This window comes from Mus pahari, chromosome 13, assembly GCF_900095145.1.
Source record: "Mus pahari chromosome 13, PAHARI_EIJ_v1.1, whole genome shotgun sequence".
NCBI lineage: Eukaryota > Metazoa > Chordata > Mammalia > Rodentia > Muridae > Mus > Mus pahari.
Window position 1 is genome coordinate 43,601,436 of NC_034602.1, and position 23,285 is coordinate 43,624,720.

The 23,285-nt window shown below is 39.1% G+C and overlaps 1 protein-coding gene across 5 annotated transcripts in view; it reads right to left on the reverse strand.

Moving 5' to 3' along the window:
- Ppargc1a (PPARG coactivator 1 alpha) overlaps positions 1-23,285 on the reverse strand; it is a 655,760-nt gene that overhangs the window by 11,369 nt on the left and 621,106 nt on the right. For all 5 annotated transcript variants that reach the window (XM_029545307.1, XM_029545309.1, XM_029545308.1 and 2 more), the window contains 3 exons: positions 9,492-10,407; positions 8,870-8,974; positions 8,585-8,705 (listed from right to left, as the gene is read on the reverse strand). In XM_029545307.1, coding sequence (XP_029401167.1) covers positions 8,585-8,705; positions 8,870-8,974; positions 9,492-10,407 — 1,142 coding nt within the window. The remainder of the gene's footprint in view (positions 1-8,584; positions 8,706-8,869; positions 8,975-9,491; positions 10,408-23,285) is intronic.

Sequence of the window (23,285 nt, forward strand, 5' to 3'; positions counted from 1 at the left end):
ATATATATATATATATATATATATATATATATATATATATATATACATATATATGTTTTGGGAACAGATTTAGAGGGGCATGACTCATTTCTACAAGTGAAGTAAATATGATCATAATGTAGATGTCATTAGAAATTTGCATCCTACAAAACACAGGAAGGTTATAGTGTAGTCTAAAGACAAGACACCTTTTACAGAAATGAGGTACTCATTCTTAGAAAGAGAAACAATTTTGAATATTTTGCTTTAAGGAGGGTCCAAAGACAATGATATCTGAAAATTGAGGACATCTGAAGCAAATGCAGAGACTGCACAAATAGTTTATGTGTCTACTAGAGACAGGCAAACAAAATGAACTTGAGGTTGCAGAGATTTAAATTCAAGGCAAGGCAAAGTCTGGGAAACATGAGGCTAGAATACAGGTTCAGTTGCCCAAGAGGTTTGTTTTTTGTTTGTTTGTTTGTTTGTTTTTTCTGATTATATTGTATCTGATTCTTGGAAGCTGCAAAAGTCACATAAGGCTTAAGGCAAAGAGAGGTCTACTGACATCTGTTGGCAGCTTTTCCTTTTTTATAGATATTGGCAAATGATCGGCCACAGAGTGAGCACTTCCTAGTATGTTTGAGGCTAAACTGAATAGTCTGTATTTTCTATTGCTTTTTGGATGGCCTGTTCAATTAAGCCTACTCACACTTAGCATAAACATCATTGAAGTGAACATTTTCATCAGAGGCAAAAATTCCTCCGAGCTTCAGATTGCCAACTACCTCCTTAGACTTCCTCTAAACCTCTTAAACTGGAACAACCTTGCCAAACCTAACTCTCCAGGTGCACATCAGGAGGCCAAGAGAGGGCACGTGGGAGCCACCACCTGGGTGCATGGAATTGAACTCAGGCCGCATTGAGCTTTCTGTCCTAGTCTCTCTCCAGTTTGTCTTCTTTCTTCCCTCCTCCAATGCTAAACTTCCAACTTTTCTTTATGGCTAGTGAAATAGTTCTCAATTTATATTGCCCTGTCCAATGTTTGCTCCTTCTGATTTGTCCTTTTCCCACAGATAGGATGGAATAATTTTCAACAAATCAAGAGGGTTCAGTTGTGGCAATTGTCCTCTAAATTAAATGTGTTAGTGGCCTCTAGTATGTTTGAGAAGGCATCTAATTCATTAACAAGCCCTAGTGGGTGGGCCCTGCAAGATCCCCACTTGTCTGCAACGACTTTTCCCCTACAACTCTTCATTTCCTTGACTTGAGTTTCTATGATGAACTTCTACAGGGCCCCAGTTACACTGTGTTCCTTTCATCTCAAAGCCTTTACACCTGGTGTTCCACTGTAGCTTGGACTATATTTCCTAAATTGTACCCGAAGTGGCTCACAGAGACTCTCTAGAATTACATCCAACTCCACAGCTGTTTCATTTGAGACTGGGACTTCAGGTGAAGTGCTATTAGCTGAGCTCATGAAATCTCTGTTTCCTGTGTAGTCCTCTGTTTATGTAAAATTACATCGCTGTACTTTATTCATTGCTCAGTGTTCCTCTCCCTTGTATAATGAAGAAGTTATAAAATTGGAGCCTATACCTTTCCTTTGCCCCTCTTTATGTTAAGTATAGAAGAGAATCTCAACAAATATTTGCTATAAGATTAATTAAAATCAATTAATATTCTTACTTTATCTTTTATAAGTACAATTATATTGTCTGCATATATGTTTATACACCACATGTCCACATGTGTGCCCAATAGCTATGGAGTTCAGAAGAGATGATTGAATTCTCTGGAACTAGAGTTGTAATGGTTTTGAACTACCAAACCAGTCCTGTATTCTCTTCAAGAGCAAGCAAATAGTACTCTTAGTAGGTAAACATTCTTTCTAGTTCCTAATTAATAATTTTTAACATTAGACCATGCCAGAGAGGTCTTTACTGTCTGGGATATTCCAACACAAGATTGGAGCTATATGAGTATGGTCCTCTATTAAGGGAAAACCCCTGCTTAGGCAGCTCAGCTGAATGAGTTACCAAATGGAACAGACTGGAGGGTGAGAACTGCTCAATAGATGCTTGTCTTAGGCTATCATACAAGCAGACTCATTTTCGTAGGAACTCTGGACATCAGAGAGGAGACTGCACTCAAATGGTTAGCATACATCATGCCTCTGACCACAGCTATCAACCTTCTAACTGGCCCAATGAAGTAAAGCAAGCAGACACATGATCCATTTCCATGTAGATTGTATGTCACAGCTGAAGGCTAAAACTGTATGTCCAGAGCATCCAATACAGTTGAATGGTCAGTAGTTAGAAATGGCTGGTGTGGTTTAAGCTTAAGCAGTGCCTTACATGCATAATAAAGGGAACCATAACACGGCATTCCGTTCTATTTACTCATCCAGTTTCAGTCCAACAGCCAAATGTGACAGGATTGTTATCTAGACTTAAACTTCCTGGCGCCGGCTCACATGGAGTTATGCATTTTTTTTTTTTTTAATGACCCTTTTAGTAAAGTTACTACTGTGTAAAGAAAGGAGAGGAAACTGCAGAAGAGAAAGAAAGAAATTGAAGCCATAGCAGAGAAATTGCTCAGCTACCATTATGGGAATACACTCAGCCTATGCGTTCAAGGAAATGTGAACTTACAGCTAAAATCGACCATATGTGCAGACATATTGGGACAGTTTCTGAATTGCGCATTTATACAAAGCTGTATGCAACAATGATCTTCACAAAAAGACCTAACCCAGAGGACCTTCTCTGCCCTGAAGGAAGATAGAACTCGAAAGATTTACCCCTCCATCGCTCAAATAGCCTTTTTAATCTACCAACTCTTTTTATAAAACATAAGGATGGGCCATGCCCTGCTACCTTACAAAGAGCAGAAGATTGAAGACAAGCTGGAATGCTCTTAAAAGTATTGAAGTCCTTTGTTTCCCACATGCTAAATGTGAAAATAGAAGAAAGAGACCTTAAGGTCTAGACCTTAAGGCAAAGACAAAAATCTATCCACTATTGGCCAAGATTTCCAGCAAAGAATCAGACTTTTAACATGCTGAAGTTGAATTAGATGGAAGAATAGAGTTGCTATCTTTAAAAAAAAAAAACATTTGCATCCAATTTTCAAGACATTAATTTCTAAACAGGAGATGAAAGGAGAAGAAATCAAAATGTTTAATAACATTTCCAACTTCTTAAGGGCTGGAAGGAACTCAGAACCTTTGGAAAAAGCTGGTTGAAAAATTATTTTCAGACCAGTTTTCACTATTGAGAAGGACGGAACATTTATCAAATAACTTTTAGCTTCAATTTTCACAAAGGCTAGTTTGCTGATGGGGTGGATAATAAAACTGAAGATTTATGTTGCATTAACCGCTGCAGTAAATCCTCGTTACTCTAAAACATGGGAGATAAATAATAAAAAAATATATATATAAGTTTGATGGTATTAACTGACTTTGTATTACCAAAATCCTTATCAGGGAGAGTAGAGCTTGCTGGTTAGCTGGGGAGAAATCAAGCAGTGGTTGTTTCTCATGAAATACTAAGTGATTCTGCATAAGAGGGGTTTGACTGAGGAGATCTGGGAAGCAGCCGAGACTTGACTTTTGCTTAGCGCTATATAGACAGAGTGACATGTTAGGTACTTTTGAATGGATAATTTCAGGAAAATGGCCTGTATTCCTAGAAACCAGTGAGTCTAGTTTAATTTCAATGTTGATTCCCAGTATGTTCACTGTACATTTGTAATTTGGATAAATTTTTCTTTCTCTAGGAAGAGGGCTCCATTTAAACCTTCAGAATAAAAGATTTTTGTTTTCAGTTCCAAAGTAGTTGCGAATGACTTCAGCCCAAATTCTCATGGTACTTCTGGGGAAGAGCCTGTGCTCAGCATGTAAACTCCCTGTGTTCCACACTCAGCACCCCCCACCAATACACACAATACACACACATAGGCACACACATGCACACACACATGCACATACATACAGGCACACACAAACATACACATACACACAGTATTATGAATATTATGCAGAACTGAACAGTCTAGTTAACTAATTTTATATTTTTAGATGGCAACATAGTTGACAGTCAGTTAGATATATAGCTAGTCAGAAAGAAAGAGACACTGAAAAAATGCCTGAAAAAAATACTGTCCTTGCTCTTAATGATGGGTACACTTAGGTAGTGGAGAAGCTATTTACTAAATGTTTCCTACTAAAGTGTATTTGGGGGACAGAAACAAAAAATATAGCATTAAGATCTCCAAAACTACTTCTAGGCAAATACTACATAGAATCTTCCAGGCTAGAAGGTAAGGCCACCCTGAGACAATCAAGAAGCTAACAATCAAGTAAAAGCTGAGATGCAAGCAAATTTATAGACTGACAATGGTATTCTTTAAAAGCTTTATTGGAATATCATTAGAATATAAAAGTTGCACTGTTCAATGTAAATATTTTGATGAATTTGGACATATGATTTCACTTGCCAAAACTTGGCTATAATAAGGCATTAATTTCCTTGTTTCTTTGTTCTCTCTCTCTCTCTCTCTCTCTCTCTCTCTCTCTCTCTCTGTCTCTGTCTCTGTGTGTGCGTGTGTGTGAGTGTGTGTGTCTGTATGTCTGTGTGTACTTAATATCAGATCTAACATTTAAGTCTATCAAAGTGTACACTATTAGGAATGATGCTGTAATCAATCCTCTGGCATTTCTTTTTCTTACAAAACTGAAAAATTTCCAAATACTAAATTTAAAGTCATGGCATAATATATATTTTCCTCTAATGGATATTTCTAGAAAAGGCTAAATACTCCAAAACCATGAGAGGGGGTTTATATATGAAACTGGGCTCTTTTTTCTAAGAAGAATGACTGATGTATCTATATTTGGAGAGAAACATTCATATTTCATATTTGGAGTGATGATTTGTTGCTTGTGGATGCTTGGCTGTATAGAGACCAATAGAGGAGAGGTCCATGAGAGGCTAGCCATTTCTCAGCATCGCGGTTGGGTTTTAAGCATTGAATCATATCATAACGTCTAGATTTGTTCTTTAAATTAACCTCCCATTATCATGTTTTCTGGCAGAAATGGTACAGGTTGCAAACTGAATTGGACTTGGATTTCAGCATGAAATTAAAACAGTCACAGTTCAGACACTAGATACTAATCTCTGGTGTTCATAGCTCCAGTGCAATATGAATTATTTTAAACTTAGGGGACAGAGAAAGGCAGGGAGTCGGTTGGTTTTTGAGATGGCTTGAATGGAAGTCACACAAAAGCTGACACTGATGCCATGGTAATATTCCAACATGATGAAGAATTCTGTGTTTGCAGTTTCTAATTGTTAATGTTCCCTCAGCTTTATGAAGATTTTCTCAAACTGGGCTCTATTAAGACTTTTAGACCTCCAATTCATGACAAGTGCGTAGACCTCCTAGACCACTTTCCTTGAAAAAAATCACTGTAAATGCAGTGCAGCCCACTAGACAAAACTGAACACTTATTCTGTAAAATATCAATGACCACATTTTAAGATTTCTTAAGTTTTCTTCTGGAACTTTGGAATTGCTGGTCCTCTAGATACATGATTGCTCTAGTTAACAGATCATGCAGCCTTGTATCCAAGACATCACAAACTCAAGTGGCTATTCATCCCATTGCTTTTAAGAGCACTCAAAAACTGAATGGAAGTCACCTATCTAGCTAACGTAGGTGGCCCATCTTGGCTTCCATAGATACTTCCTGAATGGAATTTAAAGCAAATGAGTTAGTAATCATTGTAGGCAAGCTGTGCTCAAGCCTATAAAAGTAGTTTTATTTTTAAATGCATCATGGCACATGAAAGAAAACCTTTAGGACGGGGAGAAGCAAATCAATTACAAAAATCTTCCTGTGGTTAAAGTCATTACACAGTGCCACTGTGTTTTCAAAACAGTTCAAAATCTTTAGCATGAGTTACAAGACTCCAAAACCTTCCTGCCACTGAGATCTATTGGCTGATTTCCGGTCCATCCTCCCCCAGTTAAATCTCTAAAGGTTCCCAGTATAATGAACTATTTCCCAGAGACACTTCCTAGGCACAGCCTGAACCTTGAGTAGCAATGTTCAATAAAAACATAATCCAATGTAAGTAACCCAAAAATCTCTAAGAGCCACATTAACATAAAAAGAAACAGAAAATAATACTAATAATACTATTTATCTCAAAATAGTAATATAGATGCAAAAGCACCCGGAACTTTCCCACTGTTTTTCCTACTGAGTTTTCAAAATTCATTCACACAGTCCAACTTAATTCTGTGTAATTCATCTAGGGTGCCATACTGGACATAGTAATTTTTAACAAAAACCTTTGACCTCCTCACCTTCAAATTTTTGATCACTTTCAATCTCCTGAGATGTTTGCTCTTCCTCGCCCACAAATGACCACTTTTAACCATGTGCCTTAGATGAACCTTCTGCCATGCCACTAATCACATCGTATTTCCAGTTATTGCATCTTTACCTGCCAGTTGATTTTAAGCTCTTTAGATTCAGGTACCGCATCTTACATCGCAAGCACCTGGAGTTACTTGTCACAAGATTCTAAGGCTGCAATATGTGTTCAACAAGAACAGCATATAACTTTCCAAGTGGGGACTTAGTCAACAGAAAGTTTCAAACATGTATGAAGTACTTACTACCTATAAATCACTGTGTTAGTAAACAGTTTCTGTTCCCTGGGGTTTTTTTCAAATGCCTTTTCATATCTAAATAAATACCAATACCAAAAATTTCACCATGCCTAATACTTAATGCATGATGCTTTCACATAGCCAAATTGACATTTGGATTACTCCAAGACCTCATTCAAAGGGTACTGATAAAGACTGTCTTGGTCAAAGAATCAAACCAACATTTGAGAGACAAAGTGAAGAGAAGGAGAGTTTAAAAATGCTTTTGTGTCATCAGAACTAATGGCAAATAACGGGATGTTTTAGAGACAGTTAAGACAGCAAAAGGTGTCTGTCTCCTCTTTATTCCAATTAAGTATCTAGACTTAAATTATTTTGGTAGGCATTAAATAAATACATATCATTTATCTACATATTTTTGATTAAAATATTCATCTGGCTTTGATTAGAACTGCACTGTATTTTCCCCAAATGAGCAAATGCCCCATATTTGAGGAAAAAATGTCAAGAACATTATATGATGTGAATTTACAAACAGTAAATTCAATGAATCGGCAAACATTGTCAATGCATGGTCTCTCAATGCGGTTCTCTTTTATAATGAGGAACAGCAATGTATGCTGTGGAAAGGCTTTGTAAACTATACAGCACTCCTAATGGGAGTGCTGATAATTGTTGGATAAGGCCTTAATTAAATACAGCGGTATTAGAAAAGTTGAAATTTTCATTTTCATTAGTCTTTCTAAGTGTGAACTAATGACACTCCGGCATATCTTAGCATCACAGCTTATTTGAAAGTCAAGAAAAAAAAAATGAGGTAAAGTGTTATAATTTGCAAAATGCCTTTGATTCAGTCCTTGGTAGAACTGGAATTAAATGGCAGGAATCACCCAGAACTTCAACCTAACTGTTCAATTATTTCTTGCTTCTGTTGCTTTCAGTGTTTACGATTAACAAACCTCTTTTACCCTTTCTTCTCTAGTTGGTGTCTTTCAGCTAAGACTTGATTTGACACCATCAGTGAGGTGTTTTATACAGTTAGCTTATCAATTTTTTTATATTACTGTTTTTTTTTATATATATTACAGGAACTCAGCTTTAATGGCTACAGCTTATTTCTTTAAAGCTTGGTTAGCTTATATGCAAAATATGTCAAATGCTGCCTCGCACGGCAGTGACTTGGAGCGGCTCACACAGACAGGCGGCAGGTGCAGTGAACCAAAACAGTGCCATATCTCATCGATTAGCCACAGCTCCCAGGAGCACTATGTTGGGAAAGACCCTAAGGCTCTGTGGGACCTTAGAGGGACAGAGTTATGTGATTGATTAAGAATGTCTGCCATGGGCATGTGCTGGATTTTGACCACCTGAGTGATACAGTTTTTGCCATCCACAGTCCATGATGGTTAGTTAGTAGTGGTAAGAGAAATCTGGGTCCAGACTGCATATTAATAGTTAGTGAAGGACAGTATTGGATTTTAGGGAACAAATAGGTTCAGCATAACCTATATCTTCACTCGTGGGCATCAATCAACATTGCCCACATGGGAGGTGACTGTATCCACCCATCCTCCAGTCTGATGCTGGCCGTTAGAGGTGAGAAATGTTGAGTTTCTTCGTCAGGCTTCCTCTAGGACTATAAATAGGATGTAGAAGCTCCTGAAGATCTACTCAAAGAAAGAAGCTTCATAACCAACTTCATAACTCAACTATAATGAGAAATAGGAATACTGACACCATTTATTTTTCAAATAAGAGGGTCTTAAGACTCTGATATTTTAAAGCCAAAAATAGTCAAATATTTTCCATGTGAACAAAGCATTAACTTGTAAGTATTGTTTAATCTGAAGAAGAAGAAAAAGAGAATCACAGAGGAAAAGCAAAGAAAACAAATGGGCTCCATGCTGCTTACAATTGCTTTCTGCTTCTGCCTCTCTCTCTGCTTGGCCCTGTCAGACTCCCGCTTCTCATACTCTCTGCGGTATTCATCCCTCTTCAGCTTCTCGTGCTCATAGGCTTCATAGCTGTCATACCTGGGAAACACAACTCCATCATTAAGTCGACCATCTCCATTTGCATAGGGAAAAATACATCAGCGTTTGGAAAGGGGGGGAGAGTTTAGGGTAATGTCTTGTCTTCTAAAAGGGGGTTGGGGTGGAGGATGGGGAGCCGGAAGGAAAGGGACAGGCCTCATTACCTGGGCCTACGGCTGTAGGGTGACCTTGAACGTGATCTCACATACAAGGGAGAATTGCGGTGTGTGCGGTGTCTGTAGTGGCTTGATTCGTAGTAGTAACAGGATCTGGGAGAGAGGAGAAAAGCAAGAGGACATTTGCAACTGCCTCTTAGCGCAAGTTTACCTTGCCAGGCCCACTGAATATCACTGGATTGCCTTTTCTCTCCTAGCAAGATCTTCCGATGACAGCTTGCGGCCAACTAGTCAGCCTGGAGACCAAGAAGTGATCAACTCCTTCTCCATGTCTCAAGTACAAGGTACATCTCATGGTGCAGATATTACCCTGGCTCAAGGGAAGGGTACGCTGCCATTTATGGGTCTCAACCCTCCGGGGATAGGGCTGTTTTTCAGGCAGTGGCAAAAACTTACATAAGCAAGTTTCTTACATATGGCTCTCTTGTGTTCTGACTGGCCAAGGTAGAGTCCTCAGAGCAAGGTGTGTGTGAGAGAAGATGGAGGGGAGGGGGATACACAACCCTCCGTTTGTTACTCAAGTGGTTCCTGAAGAGCAATACTGAGGCTGGATATTTCCTATGACTTCCGGGGAAAGAGTTTAGCACTGGGAGGAGTTTGACAGCCTTACCTTGAAGAGGATCTACTGCCTGGGGACCTTGATCTTGACCTGGAATATGGTGATCGGGAACACGACCTGTGTCGAGAAAAGGATCTTGAACGAGAGCGCATCCTTTGAGGTCTTTGAGAAAATAAGGATTTCGGTGGTGACACTGAATCTCGACACGGAGAGTTAAAGGAAGAGCAAGAAGGCGACACATCGAACAATGAATAGGGCTGCGTGCCATCCCAAGGGTAGCTCAGTTTATCACTTTCATCTTCACTGTCATCAAATAGGCCATCCATGGCTAGTCCTGAATTTATAAACACAGGTAGTTTGGAGAATTGTTCATTACTGAAGTCGCCATCCCTTAGTTCACTGGTCTTGTCTGATTTGTCGTCAAACACAGCTTGACAGGGATGACCGAAGTGCTTGTTCAGCTCCGCTCGGATTTCCTGGTCTTGGAGCTGTTTTCTGGTGCTGCAAGGAGAGACCTGCTTGCTGGCCTCCAAAGTCTCTCTCAGGTAGCACTGGCCTGAATCTGTGGAAGAACAGATGTGCCCCTGCCAGTCACAGGAGGCATCTTTGAAGTCTAGTTGTCTAGAGTCTTGGAGCTCCTGTGATATGTTAATGAGTATATCTGTTTTGGAATTGAGTGACTGACAGTAGTCATGGTCACCAAACAGCCGGAGACTGGGCCGTTTAGTCTTCCTTTCCTCGTGTCCTCGGCTGAGCCCTGAGGACTTGCTGAGTTGTGCGTACAACTCGGATTGCTCGGGCCCTTTCTTGGTGGAGTGGCTGCCTTGGGTGCCAGAACACTCACTGTACCGGGCCCTCTTGGTTGGCGGTGGCACCACCGTCTTGCAAGAGGGCTTCAGCTTCGGCGAAGCCTTGAAAGGGTTATCTTGGTTGGTTTTGTGAGGAGGAGTCGTGGGAGGAGTTAGGCCTATGACAAAAGAGAAGCAAAAAGAAATGTGGGAGGCGAAAAAGAAAAGAGAGAGAGAGAACAGAGATGGAGATAATGTTCTTCAAGGATGAACATATTTCCTAACTTTTTTTAGATTTCAGACCATAGTTAAAACCGAGTGAAGAAGAAGGAAACGAAATCCATGACAGGGCCTGAAAAATGGACTCTTCTCCTAAGGCCTCTGTCACCCATCAAAGATGGATGGACAGTGGCTGGCGGCTGCGAAGGTTGTGATATTTTGTAGATCAAACATCTATGCTAACAAATCCTGCTGCCTAGAAAACGGGAATGTGTCATTGCCTCAGGAGCAGCCAGCACCAACACTGGTGTTTTTAAGAGTGTTGCTTAAAGGAGTCACTTAAAGGGAATCGATGTGTTGGGACCTGAGACTCATGACACAGCCTTGGTGGCATTTGTCTGCAAAGAATGCTGCAGGAAAAAAATAAAATAAAAGTGGTTCAAGGCTTTTTGAACAATCAAGAATGTACCCGTGGGGCAATATTGAAAATATTTTTTTTAAAAAAGAATAATGACAGCAAATTTTATTCATGGTGGGAATTATACACACAGACATCTTTGAAATAAGTTCAACAATATCGGATGGCCCCACTGAACACAGGGAACCACAACTTGAAGGCAATGAGTCTTTGTCTCCACACTTCATTAACTTAGTAAACCATGGCTAATGTAGGTATAATACATTCTTGTAACATAACTAATACATTCTGTCTAAAATATGGTTCTGCGACGGAAAGCTGAGTGCAAAGTGGCTCTCAATATCACCATGCCAGGGGGACCATTTTATTTAGAGCACATTGTCACTGAGGGTGATAAGAGAGAAGGACTGAAAGGAATCCAAGATTCAGCAGCTAATTACATAAGGAGCAACTAAAGGAAGACCAGGGGGCTTGTGGGTTGCTGCCTTGCCTGCCTTACTACAGAAAATTCTAAAGGGTAGGATATTCTGAGACATAGCAGTTACCTCTAAGGCTCACCCGTGAATAAACTCTATTCATCCCATCCTGCCCAGGAAGGACCACTGTGAAGCTCCACTGTCCAAGGGACTTTGAAGGAGGGCAGGCTACAGTTTAAATGACTTTATTCTTACAAGGAAATATTTTAGTTTACAATAGATTTTATACTTAGGAGGATGGGTGAATGCTATTCAGGAAAAAAAAAAAAAAGGCTTCAAACCCGTTAACAAGCCTGGGGTGAGTCTCAAGGCAATAGTGCATTTCAAGGGGGGAAAAAAATCCCTACCTTGCTGGGAAAAATAAATAAATAAGCATGTCAAGAACCAAGTAGGTCAAAGAGAGCCACATGAAATTTTGTTATAAAATATAAATTTTGTCTTGTTCTCCTACTTGATGATAAAGATGTGGAAGAAATGAATATTTTCCTCCTTTAAAAGATTTTGAGCCAATCTTTGGCAAGTCTTAGCTTGTCGGGTTAATTATCTCAGTGGAGAAAGGCAGAGAACATTCGGAAAGACAATACAGGCACGGTTGTTCTTCCTTTGGGCACACCTGAGTTGCACATGGGGCTGGCTTTGTCCATGCACCCACTCTTTGCTTCAGCGGAGAAGTAGGAAATTTTTCCAGCATGAAACTTCTGTGCCATGGAGGTGAATGTTCGTTTTGTAGCCTTCTCCATTAGAGATGAGCATGACTTGTTCGCAGACTTAGGAAGTCCTTATTCCTCTTGCTTATACTCTGCATTGCTCTGTTCTTGCGTTGAGATTTCTACCACTGGTTGTCTTTGGCGAACAAGGTAATGCATTTTTAAAGTATCCATGCTCAAAAACGATGATGTCGGGTTCTTGAACATTCCCCATTGGAGCCAAAGAGGCCCATAAACCAATGATGAGGGACTTAGCTGTATAGTTCCCATTGCAGATCTAGGGACTCTCCCCCCTTCCCCTGGGTTTAAATATTCAGCAGCCATATAAAAAGTCTGGTGTGGCAGAATGTAACCTAAGCGATGGGTGTCAGAGTCAAATGAATTCCAGAAGCTCCTTGTCTGGAAAGCCTCACCAAATCCATGAGATGAGGCTCAGTGAGAGACTCTGTCTCAAAATCAGTCAATAAATAAAGATGAAGAGTGACAGAGTAAAGCCATCTGATTCTAAAACCCTGGCTTCCACATGCATCTACATCAATGTGTACCACACATGCACATGCCAACACCAACAGCTACCTACTCCACAAGCACATACTTCACCGTACACACACACACACACACACACACACACACATACATACACACACACACACATACACACACACACACACACACACACATATACACTAATGATGAATAAGCTGAATAAGTGCCTATACGTATCAGCCAGAGAGAGAAAGAGAGAGAGAGAGAGAGAGAGAGAGAGAGAGAAAGAGAGAGAAAGAGAGAGAGAGAGAGAGAGAGAGAGAGAGAGCAAAAAGTGTCCCTTCCTTGACCTCAGAGTGAGTTTCAGCACCCAGCATCCACCTGCGTAAATTGTCTTTATGCTCATTCAGTTGAGGGTAAGGTTTACCTTTCTATTGACTAGTGTTGGGGTGACTCACATCCTGTGCGCTGCGTGTCTCTGAATCTCTTTGTCTTTTGCTGTTGCTGTTTTTAACAAGAAGTATGTCACTTTTCTCCACGGGGGTCGTGAGCACTTTGTAGGATGCTGTGTGGACTAAATTGTCTTACAGGTCATCTTGTTCATTTTAATTTTTTTTTTTTTCAGTTTCTGTCTGAGTAGTCAGCCTCAGGTGTTAGTGGCCTAAGAGTCACTTAGGAGGCTGGTTACACATTTTTAATGAGATGGCTCCCAGACCACATACTGAGAACCAAGGTCTTTGAACATCTGGATAGCACGTGGCCTTTACTCCAAATATCTGTGTTTTGACTGACAGTCCAGATGTATAAAAAGAAACCCTGAACTTCAGAAATGCCAAATTAGGCCACTATAAAAGACTAGCTCTAAAAATACCTTGTCTATCTAGGGATTTTAAATATAGAAATTCTTTTACTCTTGAACATCTGAAACCCTTGTCCCAGTATCTAAGCTAATTATTGTTTAAATAAATGGTTTTCCAGTTGTTCTTGGCTGTCCTGATCCTGTGATTGTACTTCATTTCTGTTAACGACTAAGCTTTTTTTACGGTCTTCCCAGAAGAGAACCTCTTGCCACTGAATAGACATCCATAGAGCACCTACTATGTGCTGGATGCTACACAGGTTCCTGGTACTTTAAAGATTCTACCCCCAGGGACATCACAAGTCCTTTTAATAAAGAGGCCATTTTTTCCAATTTTGAAATAATTATGTTTTTGTGAAAGATATGCTTAAAATGGAGGGAAATGATCTGGAGAAAAACAAATGCATGCTGTGGATGGAACCTGAAGTTGTGGGATTTTGGTCACATCACCTGCTAACTCAAATTCCACTTGCTGATTTGAGTGAAATAGTTCACTGTTGGTGCATGGGAGAGCAGGGAAAATATCTTAGGTAATTTGCTATTTCCTTTATATTCTTTACCCAAACCCCCATAATCAGAGACTATCTCTACATAAGATTGAGAAAACTCATGGATGACAGACTTCGTATCACTTGGTGCTTAATTGAAAATCTATTTCCAGATAGAGACGAGACCTAAGGCAAACTAAAGCAAACTAAAGCACAAAAAAACATTTGTTTTTGTTTTTGGGTTTTTTTTTTTTTTTTTTTTGTTATTTCTTTTAGTGTTGTGTCAAACTTTTTAAGCATTACTGACGGGACAGGTTACCCCTCTTGGCCCTTGAATCAGCTATATTTCTCTAACCTGACTTGCTCTGCCCACAGTTTCTTCCCCTGTGGTTCGAGGGAGGTCAACATTCAATTCCTTAATGCTCAATTCCTTTCTCATCTTTCCACTAATGGCCGGACTCTCAATTTCATGCGACAAGCCTAAATCAACAGTGTTAATGCCTCCCATAACCTCTGGCTCCTTTCCTGTGTGTTGATTTTTTTTCTGGGGAATGTGTACATTTTAGTGTTGACAGTACAAGGTATATTCCATGCTCTCTCTTGAACTTAGCAGGTTTTGACAGATTTATGTGAGGACAGATGGCCATTACAGGCTGAAGGCTGACAAGAGGCAGTTCAGAGCATTGTTGAGACACTTGCACAAACTCTCAGCAGTACAGCTCCGTGCAGAATGTAATTCAGACTATAGCTTTTTTATTGCTGCTTATTTTCTTTTGTCAAAAGAGCCTGCTGTGCCGAGCAACAAATGGCTGCTATTACCCAGAATGTAATGGGTGTCAGACAAATCACGTAACACAAACAATCAAGAGTATGTAGGTCATATTTCAACAGAGCACAACCTTAGCAATATTTATGATTACTGCATTGAAATGTGCTCTATAATAAACAAGTGCCTCTCCGTCACTCACACTCCCTCACACTTCTGCACAGCTGATCTGGGGGAAGTGGCACACATTCCACAAGTCATTGTTTTAAACAGCCCTTTTATTTAAAGAAAAAAAAAAAGTCAGAGACAAGTTTGGTTTAGATTTGTTTTGTTTTGTTTTTCATTATGTGCCACGAAGTGATTTTCTTTGAGAAGCTCTCCTCGGAGTTTGTTTCATTGAGCGGCTCTAATAAATGGTGAAGCCTCTGACCTGTTTCGTGAGCACTGGTATCTACCTATATTTTTGCAGGGCTTTGTTTTCTTATTCTCTCTCTCTCTCTCTCTCTCTCTCTCTCTCTCTCTCTCTCTCTCTGTCTCTGTCTCTCTGTGTGTGTGTGTGTGTGTCTCTGTGTGTGTGTGTGTCTTTCTCTCTGTGTATGTATGCATGTGTACAGTATACAATCTCAGAATCTCCTGCTAATACTGAAGTTTTCTTCCAAGTTAATTTAGCAGGGTTTTGCTTTGGCTGTGTGACAACTCAAGGTTTGAAGGGAAAACAGTAAGGGGTTGGTTATTAGCTTAGAAGTTGACCAAGGTGGAAAGGCAGAGTAAAGCCAAGCAGGCCTTGATTTTCTCCTGTACCCCAGAGCTTCAGAACTTGGTGAGCATGTCAAGAGGGCACAGAGACGACTAGTGCGGTGGGATAGTAGCTGCTGTTACAATAGATGCTAAATTGTTTGTCTGGTCCTGGTTCCTAGGATGTCTTCTGTCCTTTGCACAATTCCCAAGACTTACTCAGGCAACACAAAACCCATTCACTAAAGTGTTAACACTTGGCACAATACAGCCTCCTATGTATTACTCTAGTTCTTCCTAGCTGGCATCCATCCACACTGACTAGGAATTCCCTGCCTGATGTCATGAATTATTTTGCATATCATGCCTAATCATTGGGAATGAAACTGACTTCATAAAAGATCTTCAGGACTTTCCTACAAAACACACCTACCACCACAATTTTTACTTCCAAGTGGAAATTCCAAGTGGAAGTTATTATTCATTGTCCCTTAATTACTGTCCCATAGATCAGGTGCTGGGAACCTGGAATTGTAGTTATCTACTACTGAAGCCCAAAGCCGATGTGACATTGGAAGTTCCTTTGTTATCTTTGGCCAAAATAGGCAATGGGATGCTATCATTTCCAGCAAAGTAAACAGAAGAAAGTGTGAGCATTACAGACTTCTGGCTGAGATGAATGAGGCTGACAGTAGAGATAAAGGATAGCATTCCTGACAGGCAGAGTCGCCAAACACTACACTGGGCTCCAAAGAGAATTTGCTGGGTCTCCTTTTCCATCAACTCTTCCTAACTAGGAATGGATCAAAAAAATCTTCCAAGTCAGTTTGTACTTTCCTTTTTAAAAATTACATTTATTGCTATTATTCTTGTTGATAATGTTGTTATTAATTTGTGTAAGTGTGTTGTAGCACATGGGTGTGTGCATATGGGTACATGTATATGTGCATGCACAGATATGTGTGTGTGTATGTGTGTGTGTGTGTGTTTCAGATTATTCAAGTCAGAGAACAAGCCAGAGAAGCTGCTTTGCTCCCTCTACCATGGGCAAACAAACTCAGGTTGTCAAGCTTAGCAACAAGTGAATTAACCATTGAACTATCTCACTGGTTCACTTCCCAATTTTCTAAAGCCATTTTTGTCTTTTCCTGAAAAAACTACTAGCTACTGTTTAAAGTTCATGTTTTTCTCTTTCTCTCAAAGCACATCAAATGGAGAAGAAATAGCCACCAGAAGGACAAGCTGCATGGAGACTAACCAATGTTGCTTTTAGAAAAATAAAGTTTCTTCTCTTAAATGAGAAATTTAAAATATAAGAAATTAGAAATAAATTGGTTAATATATACTTGTTTTAATCACAAGTTCACTAAAGTGCACTTTGAATGATTAGTTATTTCAACTAAGGGAAAATACTGAATTAAAAATAAATGACATCATAAAATGCAGATGGAGGGCCCAGCCTCACATAGGACATCTATAACAGAACTTCTGGGTTTCCTTTCCATTGATTCTTCACAAATAGGAACGGATTAAACAACGTTCCAAAGTCAGTTTGTACTTTCCTTTTGAAAACAATTATACTTATTGTTATTGTTGCTGTCTTTTTGTTGTTAGTAATTTATGTAAGTATGTGGTAGTATATGGGATCATCACAGAAGGAAGAGCACAAAGACTGTACAAAGCTGAAGACCAGGATGACGTTTTCAGAATAGTATCTTCTGGATATGTCATGGATGAACCCATAAACTCAAACAATATGGCTGCCTGCAGAAGACCTGAATAGATTTCACCAGGCATCACAGGCAGTGGAGTTTCACAGTGCCACATAAAAAGGGGAACTGCAGGCAGTGGGTGGCTGCTGAGGGACGTCGGTGCAGTTGTTTTCTGTTTCTTCTTTTTCTTCTTCTTTATTTTTCAGGGATGAGACCTGAACCCTAAGTGGTCAGCCCTAAATTAGGGCAACACTAATTGCAGTGTGTGTGTGTGTGTGTGTGTGTGTGCATGCCTGTGGTGCCTCTGTGTGTGTGTGTGTGTGTGTGTATGTGCCTTTGTGTGTGTGTAATATATGACAAAAACAATTATAGAAAAAGAGTAAATGAATTTGAGATGGGTGGTTTTAGGAGGAGTTGGAGTGGAAATGATGCAAATATATTGTACTTATTTATGAAATCCTCAAACAAATAATATAATAACAAACCAAATTAACTGCATGTCTACCTCATTTAAAACAAGGTAACCAAAGATATGTGAATGGAAGGAAATATGGGCAGAACCCAGTGGTCTGAGAGTGAAAAGACAGCTGAATATTTTGTTCTATTCATCTTCTTTTTATCAGTTATAAAACAGCTCCATTGCTTTCACCATGTTTATAGTGATAACCAAAACATGTATGCATATACATAAAATTGGGGGCCAGTTATTTTGGTCCCTAAGAAAGTTCCTTCATGGCTTGTGTTTCAAGCCATCACCTTGTTAGGTTGACATTGCCTTGCCATTTCCATTTCAGACATAAAATCCTGTTGGTAGTGTCTGAAAAAAAATCTCCATATGCAATAGATTTAAATGCCTTCTGCCACAAGAACATTCTCCTTTCTCTCATCTTGCTTTACTAACAACAGCTATTTTGAAATCAAATTAGTTTTTACACCTGTAAAAGAGAAGAGTTTTTTCTTATCAGCCACAACGAGCTAGCTTAGGACAATCACAAGGAAGTCAGAGCAGCTGGCAATACCTAATAAAACAAATTCCCTATCTCATCCCCTCCTGCTTCCCAAAGATGCTACAGATGGGGCACCCACATTATTCTGGAGGTCTTAGAATTCTGTTGAGTCTTTACATTTCCACTTAAATGTCTGGGGAAATTCAGTAAAAAAAAAAATTTTAGAGTAAAGTAAAAGAAGACACTAGGAGAGTGCACCCAGCAGTTTCATTACCTTCCCTGTCTCAACCAAACAGAATAAGCATGCAGATCAAAGATCAACAAATCAACTGTATGGATGATGTTTCTACTCCATTCACCCCCTGCTGCACCTGTGGCAGACATCACTAATTGATCATGACATTCCCACTGAGTAGAAACTTGGCCTTAGAATCTTTCCCAACACAGTGCTTCTGGCAGCCAATACCAATCAATGGCACTTGGCAAGGGGAAAGAAAACTATTTAACATAACAGATGCCAACTACTATCTTTAAAATTCAGAGAAGAAGTCCTCAGACAGAGCTGCTTTGAACTCAGGGTTCATCAGGAAGCTGCTGTCAACATATAGCTGTTTCGCAGATAATGGAATGGGCAGAGAGTCAAGCAGATACTGTGATTCAACTGCCCGTGAAGGATCACCAGGATTGGTGGCAGCAGAAGTAGCTGTTGACAGAATCTGAAAGTTAGTTCTGGTGTTTATACCTCCATTTTCTAAATCCTACACCTGTACCAAAAACAGTATTTATCCAATATTTGCTAGAGTAGGAGTGGCTGAGGGGCACCACGGAGAGAAACACGAAGCATCACAGGTGAAATTGACAAAGTGGCCACAGCGCAGAGATCAGCAATGCTAGATAAAGACTGACAAGACTTGAAAACTTGAGAAGCTACATACATATGCAGCTGGAACCATGGGTCCCTCCTTGTGTAGTCTTTGGTTTGGTTTAGTCCCTGGGATCTCTGGGGGTACTGGTTAGTTCATATTGTTGTTCCTTCTATGGGGCTGCAAACCCCTTCAGCTCCTTGGGTCCATTCTCTAGCTCCTTCACTGGGGACCCAGTGCTCAGTTCAATGGATGGCTGTGAGCATCCACCTCTGTATTTATCTAGTTGGTCATCAATGGGAGGAGAGGCCCTTGGTCCTGTGAAGGCTCTAAACCCCAGTGTAGGGGAATGCCAGGGCCTGGAAGCAGGAGTGGGTGGGTTGGTGAGCAGTGGAAGGGGGGAGGGCATAGAGGATTTTTGGAGGGGAAACCAGGAAAGGGGATAACATTTGAAATTAAAGAAAATATTTAATAAAAAAATAATAATAATTAATAAAAGAGTTATTTCATTTAAAAATAAAATTTAAAAAAAAAAAGAAAGAAAACTTGAGAAGCAAAGAGAGGTGGCCTTTCTAGAGGCTAATATGAACTGAATTCCTGTACAAGATGCTGGCTGTCATACTCAGTCTTGGTTAACACTCACAGAGACTCAGTCACTGACTTGAATTTGAATTTGTCTAACATCAAAGCCAGGATATGCTGGATATCTTCAGCCAAGATATGCTGCTGCTTTTTTTAATCCGAATAGTGCACTTTTATTTATATATCTGCTGTTTATAAAGTGTTTAAACTCAAGTTGAATTACACGCAGTTGCCTTTATTTTTGTAGGACACAAATGGTTAAATATTATAAATACTGTAATTTCAACTTGTAATTTGTTCCTTGGAGTAGAAGAGTAATCTCACTGAGTAGTTAGGAACGTAACCTGAAAACTGAAGAGTGATGACGGACACAGAGCAGTCCTGGCAATCAAGAGGTAGAAAGAAGAGGTGTGAGCTGCTTCTTTAGTCTCTTACTGGTTTCATCAGTGATAAACTTGCATTGTCATCTGACCATCCCTTTGACTCTACCTTCTTGGTTCTCTCTCTCCACCCTGTTCCAAACTGCAGTGTAAATACTTCCCTTCCTTAAGACTGGCCAAATCAGCTGAGCCTACTCAAAGCCCAGTCTCCTTCCCATGGACCGCCTATGCTGTTCACTAGAGGGATGGCACTTCTGTGGATCAGCGATGCTGTTCACTAGAGGGATGACACTTCTGTGGACCGCCTATGCTGTTCACTAGAGGGATGGCATTTCTGTGACACTCCTTCCCACCTTTAACAGCCTTTAGAGATCTAAGTCTTCTGGGCAAGCACTTCCTTGAACTGGAAAGAGGCCTCACAGGAGTTCTTTAATGACTCCTGGTCTCCTCTGTGGTTCCTGATGCCCAATGTTTGCCATTAAGCAGTGCATTCTAGTGAAGACTACTAAGTGGGCATCTCTCATGAATAGAATTCTGTCCATACCTCAAATAGTGGAAGTTGCTATAAAACCCTTCCTCCCACCCAGTCTCCTCCTGTATACTAACTATGAGATTTTATCCTCCACACCTTTCAGCTCTTCCATGCATCTCCTCATCTCCTCATCCCAGTTCTCTCTATTGATTGTGTAACGCAATCTTGCTTCACCTCAGCTTCCCTACATAGTCGCTGACATCTCACTTAGCAAACTAACAACACCCTTGTGACACATCTTTCTTAAAGATGCCAAAATATTCTATATAGATGAGCTGTTTTCCTTTTGTGCCACTTGCCAATGAACATTCTTTTCTCAATCAGCTATTAGAAGATATCTCAAACTTCAGAACAGTTACTTAATGCTTCCTGTGGCCAGACCCTCTTCTCATCACTAGACATGGGATTATTTCTGTGCCTCAAACTGATTGTATTCTCTCCAAGACTGCACATATTGCCATGAATGAACAGAGAGAAAAACAATCCTGGTAAATTGGTGTCTGCTATACCAAATATTCTTTCAGTGAGACAAACAATGAAGGATTTTAATTAATAATATGAAAGGTACTCCCTGACAGAAATAAACATACTACATAAAATGTTAATCATGTCTAGATTTCATAAAATAAATTCCACCTGCCTTTCCATACAGTAGAGTACTAAAATCTCAAACTTGTAAGTAAATTATTTAAAACTAAAAATTCCCCAGGGCTGGGAAGTGCAACTCAGTGGTACACTGCTTGCCTAGTAAATTCAAGGACTTTCCTTCTTTGCAAACACCACAAAAATAAATAAATAAATAAATAAATAAATAAATAAATAAATAAATATCAGTGAGATGACTCGGTGATAAAGGGCACTGGGTGCTCTTCCAGAGTACTCAGGCTCTGTTCCTAGCACTCCGCATGATGACTCACAATTGCTTGTAACTCCAGTCCCAGGGATCCAATACTCTCTCTGGCCTATACAAGCACTGCATGAATATAGTGTACAAGCATACATGTAAACAAAACATCCATCAAATAAAAATACAAAATAAATAAAATCTAAAACAAACCCACAGAAATAAATTATATTTATATTATATAACACTTTATATTTATATTTATATTATAAAACACTTTTGTTTTCTTCTTTTAATACCTTTAATAGCAAAAACACAAATTGTGTGATGTGTTCATATTTATAAATTAGAAAGACACCTTTGCATGAAGACATTCAATATCGACCTGGATGTAATGATGCATGGATGTTCCCTTGGCACTAGTAGGGCTATAAATAGAAATATCATTTTGCAAATCAATGTAGCAATGCGTGTATCAGAATTTCCTAAGATATTTAAGTGCTTACTTTTGGCATCAACTCCTATTAAAAATCTATTTTGAGAAAATCAAGTTTTAAAATGTATGTAGAAAGATTTCCCCACACTGCTATTTCAAAATAGTCACATTATAGAACAAGCTAAATATGTAAAATTACACATTTGAACAAAAATTTGTATTTACCTACTCAAGTGAATATTATATATTACTGCTATATCCTGATAATAGACTTTGGGACATTACAAAAACCAGCTTATTTTAGGTGAAAACTTAGGTTTTAAAATTATATAAGGATTCACTGCCATACATAATGATCAAAAGCAGATGCATATATCTATAGAAAACAAAGCTATGGATATTTTCATTTTAGAACTATGAAGAATTTCTCAATTGTCTTATATCCGTGACATTTCTAATTAGCTGACATTATTTTTAATCATAATAAATATTTCTTTAATGGAAAGTCAGGCATTGGTACATAACTAGGGAAGCTCTATTACCCCTTTCAGAAACAGAGAGACTAACTTCATAAGTTCTGTACACTTACAATTAATGCATCCCTTTCAGCAGGAATTTTACTAAGGTGAACAGTTGTGCATCTTCTCAAACCTGCAACTGTCTGACTGGCATTAGGTAAAGTGATAAATTTTTATGTAAATGAACAGTATATGAATATGAAAATTTGTTCCTATTAAAAGACACAATTTAAGTTTCTAGAACAGATACTATCAAATGTGTGCGTGTATTATTGCAAAGCACTCACAATATCACAAAATTCCTGACAAAAAAATTTCACTCAGATTATCATCCCTCAAAAAACATGAAGTAAGAAGTGGAGGACTTTATGATATCACCAGTGTGATTTAATCAAGAGAAGATTAACAGATTGCTGGTTACCACACTGAAATTCAATGCCATGCTTTCTGTCTCCTAACAAAACTGTGATATTTGAATAGATATTTACATATGTCATGCAAAAGTAAATTGTGAATCAAGAGTTATGTATCAACTTTTCAAACAAACTCACCGATGATTTGTCTTTGTGGTAAAAATAGGAAGATCTCTCATACAGATATGTGCATGTGAATGATTTTGCTTTTAATATATGGAAACTATAACTAATTTAAGAGGTCAAGCTAACAGCTAGAGAGATGGTTCATCAGCTACGGGCATGTAGTTTTCCTCCAGAAGACCTGAGATTCTTTCCCAACACCCAATTCTGGTAGCTTACAACCATCTGTAACTCCTGTTCCAATAGGATCTATTGCTCTCTTTTGTACACCTTGGCACCTACAGTCTTGTGCATGAATCCACACTTAAACACATATAAAAGTAATTTTAAAAAGTAAAAAATAAAATGTTATAAAAGAAACAAAGTTTTATATATATATGCTTACAAGTAAATGCATACATGAATGCATACATGAATGAATGTACGTGTGTATGTGCAATCTGCATACATACACTATTTATGTGCCATGAAATTAACTACTCTGGTACTTGGCCAAACCATGCAATCATGCAGTAGACCTTTGATAAGAAGGTAATTTAGCCAACTCAAAGTG